At 46.2% G+C, this 5,061-nt stretch overlaps 1 protein-coding gene across 1 annotated transcript in view; it reads left to right on the top strand.

Annotated features, from left to right (window-relative positions):
* The first annotated feature begins 1,990 nt into the window (after positions 1–1,990).
* Positions 1,991–5,061, top strand: part of LOC123034683 (vomeronasal type-2 receptor 26-like) — a 9,619-nt gene continuing 6,548 nt past the window's right edge. The window contains exons 1-2 of the mRNA XM_044452234.1: positions 1,991–1,995; positions 2,934–3,225. Of these exons, the coding sequence (XP_044308169.1) occupies positions 1,991–1,995; positions 2,934–3,225 (297 nt within the window). The remainder of the gene's footprint in view (positions 1,996–2,933; positions 3,226–5,061) is intronic.

Genomic DNA, 5,061 nt, shown 5'->3' with positions numbered 1-5,061 from the left:
CACATGCAGCATTTGCCCTGACTGGGTATTTGCATCAGGGATTGCAATGTGACCTGAGGAGATGCCCTTTCCATTTGGTAATCAGTGAATCCAGGAGGGGTGCAGCCAGATGAAATTGCTTCGTCTCCTATTGTCTCCCTGATTCCTCTCATGTCTCAGCTGGGGCAGAGGCTATGGTTTGAAGAGATTCCAAATGCTGCTGAGTTTGTCTTGTAATTATGATTGTCTCTTCTCTGAGACTTGCTGGCACAAATTCCAAAGCCTCAGATTTCATCCTCGGGCTTTAAAAATTTGGCTGCAATGTCAGCAGTGTATAGTCCCTGATGACTTGGAAGTCCTACTCCACAGCTTGCTTTGTCCTGACACGATTCTGTGTAAGTTTCTGAGATGCTCTTCAGGGGTTCCTGAGGCATTTTGTGATGCTGACAGGTCTTCTCCTCCACGTGCATTCAGCCACTGGTTGCCAACCTTGCTTTTCACCCTAAAATGCATGGTTGTGGGAATGGCCGGAATCTGAGAGGTCTCAACTTGCCTTCTGATCAGAGAAGAGAGTCTTTTCCTCAATTGAGCCATTTCTCCTGCTTGTGGGCTGATGTTCTGGGGGTCCGATTCTTCCCCACTGGGGTTTCTTGGGCTCAGAGAGGGCAAAGCTTTCGGAGTCTTCCTCCTTGTCCTTTGCTATACTTTTGCTCTTCCCAAACTTTTGAAAGGACATCATCTGGAGAATGAAAGGGGCATCTTAGGAAGAAGAAATGGATGACAGTAGTTTTCCTGAGGGTTTAATACATCAGGTTTGACCCTTGTATTTAAGATTCCATGTTTGCAGAAGGTTCCATAAGATAGTCCAAAAGTTCCATAAGATAGTCACTGGAAGGAGAGTTAGTCAATCCATGGGTCACTGGACTGGACAAGCTGGCAAAGAATCCAGGGAAAAAAAGGAAGAAGTAGCAGAGGGAACAGCTATTCTGCTGCACAGCTTTTAATCTTTATCCAAGAGAGGGTAGGAATTCCCACTGAAGCCGCATCCAGCAGGTCAATTTCCTGTTATATCTGGGGTAACTGGAACCCTGTCCAGCTGCTAAGATTTGCCCAGGTCCATTTGTTGAGTTTCCCTCCTCCACCTCGCAGGCCCTCCCCGATGCAGGCAGGGGAACAAAACCAAAGAAGGCCGGGTGGTCCCAGCAATGCCCTGAATGTGCTTCACCCATGATTTGGGGCCCATCCTGTGACCTGTCAAGCCCAACAATGGCCTCACTGTGCAAAGCAAATCCTCTTCATAAAGAAACACACAGGAAGCCTGGGTACTTTCCTGCATCCACCTTCCAAAATGTAACTCCTTCCAAGAAGCATGTAAAAGGCAGAGCTCTGGAGCTGTCCAGTGATATGCCTGAAGTGGGAATACCCAACATGGTTCTCACTGTTGGAACCATGGGGCACCTGACCTCAGCTCCCAGAGCAGAGGATCCATGACCTCGCATGGATAATATTCTGAAATGATCTGTGAGATGAGAACCTTGAGTGGTAGGCAACACAGGCATGAGGAGGTACAGCAGATCGATGCTGAAGAAGTATCATGAGGGGCTCCTGCTGGCTTTGGCATGGACCTCTCTCCCTCACAATGTTACCTGCTATTTCCTAGTAGAAGATTCATGGTTTGCATCTTAGGTTTCATTGTGTGCTATTTGTATTAACTACATTAATTTTCTTAACACCTGTAGTCAGCTCATGACAGAAAATGGAACCACTTCTGTGCCTTCCTGCAGTCCTGTTTTCTCCAGCTTCACACCTGCCTGGGCCTTGAGCCACATGGAATAGCTGTGAAGTTGCATTAGGAACGCTTTTCCTCCTAATGATCTAAAACATAGTGATCTGTTCGCATTCCTGCCAAGGCTCAGGAGAGTTTATTTCTGTCTTTTCCCTTCCTTCTTTCTGACATGGATTGGAGATTGCCTTGGAGACCAATTACTTAAATATCAAAAGCACAGGCAAGATGAGGTAACGTCTTGCACATTGACTGAAACAAAGGAAGCACATAAAATAGCTGTTACGCATCGGAGAGCTTCGTGTGAGATTTACAACATGTGAAGAGGACACGGCTTTTCAGTGGACTTCAGGACCATTCCCCTTGGCTGAAAACTTGCTGTTTCTGGAAAGACATGACACCCTTTTGCTTATTGGCCCGATTTGGGGTGAGATGAGCAGTGATGAATGTGGTTGGGTGGACACATCCAGAATGATCATCATTGTGCTTCTGCTTCTCCTGATGCTGGCTCAGGCTGTCTGTCAGATGAAGGATTTAACATGCCCCCCAAATCTAATGAAGCATCAAAAGGGAGCATCAAATTACTACCACCCAGGAGACTACTTCATTAGTGGAGTCATCTCTTCACAAATGTTTGAATACCATGACCCATACATCTTTTCAGCATCCCCCTTAAACAGACGTGACTGGTAAGGAATGCAGATTTCTTGATTCCCAGACCACATCCCAATTGTCCTATTAATTGCAGATCACCATAGAGGCCATATTTAGTCCACTCAGAATAGAACAAAAAATGGGTAACTGAGAATGAGGCTGTTTGACTCATTCTTTAAGATAGAATGCTCCATTTCTGCAGTGGAGCATCAGCCCACCCACATCTTTTCCCCATGCAAGATGCTGGAACCTCTCCAGGCTTTTTTCAAATTTATGTCACACACAAGCAAATGAAATCTGTGATTTCTACTCTCGACAAATCTGGCACCCTTCTTCTGCCTTTGTTTGCAAGTGGCAGATGTGTAGTTCTTGACATAGGGGAACTATTACAGGAATATCTTTTCTGAAATGTCATTTCCCTGAAAATGGTACTGGAATGAAAAGGGAAATGTAGAGGTTCTCCTTTGCAAAGAACTGGACAGTGTGACACACCCATTGTTTGACTCTTGCTTTGCAGTCGCGTCCTTCTGCGGTACTGGCACAGCTTGTCCTTCCTGTTTTCCATTCAGGAGGTCAACCAGAATCTGCAGCTCCTGTCCAACATCACGCTGGGCTATGACATCTACGAGAGCCATTATTATGGAAGGACCACATCCTACGCCATGCTGCAGCTGCTTGCAGGTGGGGAAAGCTGCCTGCCCAATTACAAGTGTGAGAGCAAGAACGAGCCCCTGGCTCTCCTTGAAGAGGTTGAATCTGAGCTCTCCACCCTTATTTCAGCCATGTCGAGCATCTACAAGATCCCACAGGTATGAATGAGGAGGACAGATCAAGGCTGGTGTACTGTACATACTGAGGATCTGAGCCATGGCTTGGTGAGGATCCCATTTCAAAGTGCCCCTTCCCAGTGAGGAAGCTTTTCCTCCTGAGTGCATAGTGACAGCCTGGCTGAGGCTGAAGGAGGAACTGCAGCTTCTTGCCTGCAACTAAGGCTGACAATGAGAAGATGGTTAACATGGTAAGCTAAGTGGTCTGAGTGCCAAAGTAGTAATCTCCCGTGACAGAGATTTCTGGAGAGGACATGTGGTATGGGTCTTTCCATGAAATTGCTAAAAATCTCCAAGCAAACCTAGATAGACTGGAGTGCCTGGTTGAAGGAGCAACAAGATGGAATAGGTAATATGGAGACCTGGTGAAACAGTAGGAGCCAGAGGGTTCTAGGCATTTCTGCATAGGAATGCTATTGGAAGCTCATGGAAGGGTATATTGCTCTGTGCATTAGAGAGGGTGCAGTATCCACCTGACCTGAGAAACTAAAAGGTTCAGAGTCCAGTACAGAAGCAATGTGGGGGGTCAACCTGTTGTTGTCTGCTGAACTCAAGCAAGAAGGATGATCCTTGAGATGGAAATTGAGACCAGTAAGAACTCCGAAAAAAAAAAAAGCACTGCTTCAGTACTTCGTGCCTGTGTGTTCTAGCTCAGAGAGAGAGATGAAAGTCTTCATTGTCCAAGATCAGGTGGACATGAACAATATAAAGGGGAGGCAATGCTGGATTTCGTCCTGGGTGGGGCAGCCCTTGACTGTGTATGGGATGTAAACACTACTGAACTGATTAGAAACAGTAACCACTGTTGTATGAGATTAAAGAGACAGTTGAGTTCAGCACTGCCAGAATGATTCGACACAGTTACATTTGATAGCATAAGGGGATGCTTAGTTCAAATAAAGGAATTGGTGCAAAGCAAGTCTAAGTTAGGTCAAGAGGGTTAAATCCCTGGAAAAGCTTGGTAATTATTTAAAACCACCACCATAGAATTTCAGCTATGCCTGAAGTTAGGACAGCTAGCATTGAATCCAAGAGATTATCAGCATGTTTAATGAGCAATGTCCAAATGTCTATCAGAGAGATCAGCCACATTCACCCCTCATGCCAAGACCTGGATCCAACCCTAGAAGCGTATTGGTGGGAGCTTCAGCACAGGGGATAGGAAGGACATCACACAGAATGAGGTTAATCCATGATGCACTCCCAGGTGATGTTGTGATGGCCACCAGTTTGGATGGCTTTCAAAGGGGATGGAAAACATTCCAGGAAAAGAAGCTTATCAGTGGCCACCAATACCTCTATGACATCTCTGCTATCGAAGGCAGTCTGCTTATGTACACCAGCTTCTAGAGAAGGTGGGCAGCAGGGTGCTGTTGCCCTGCCCTGCCCTGCCCTGCTGCTGAAAAGATGTGGGAGACTGGTGTCCACTGTGTGAACACAATGCTGGAATAGATGGATGCTTCTTCTATCCAGAACAGTACTTCTCATGAGCTAATGCTGCTTTTCTAAGTAGGTCAGTTACGGGGTGGTTTCACAGACTGTTGATGAGAAGGCTCAGTTTCCTTTTGTCCACCGGATGGCCCCATGGGAAGAAACCCAGTACCCAGGGATTGTGCGACTGCTCCTCTCTTTTGGATGGACGTGGATTGGTCTCTTTGCTCCAGTCAATGACAATGGGGACAGGTTTGTGCGTGCTATTACTCCTCTGCTAAGCAGGAGTGGAATTTGTGTTGCCTTCTTACGAAGACTAAACATAAGAAACAGTTATGGTGTTGAAGAAACATTTGTGTGGGGACAAGTCAATGTGGTCGTATTCTA

Source organism: Varanus komodoensis, unplaced genomic scaffold (assembly GCF_004798865.1).
Source record: "Varanus komodoensis strain SLA01 unplaced genomic scaffold, ASM479886v1 scaffold708, whole genome shotgun sequence".
NCBI lineage: Eukaryota > Metazoa > Chordata > Lepidosauria > Squamata > Varanidae > Varanus > Varanus komodoensis.
The sequence above is the reverse complement of the archived record's forward strand: the minus strand, read 5'-3'. Positions and strand labels throughout refer to the sequence as shown.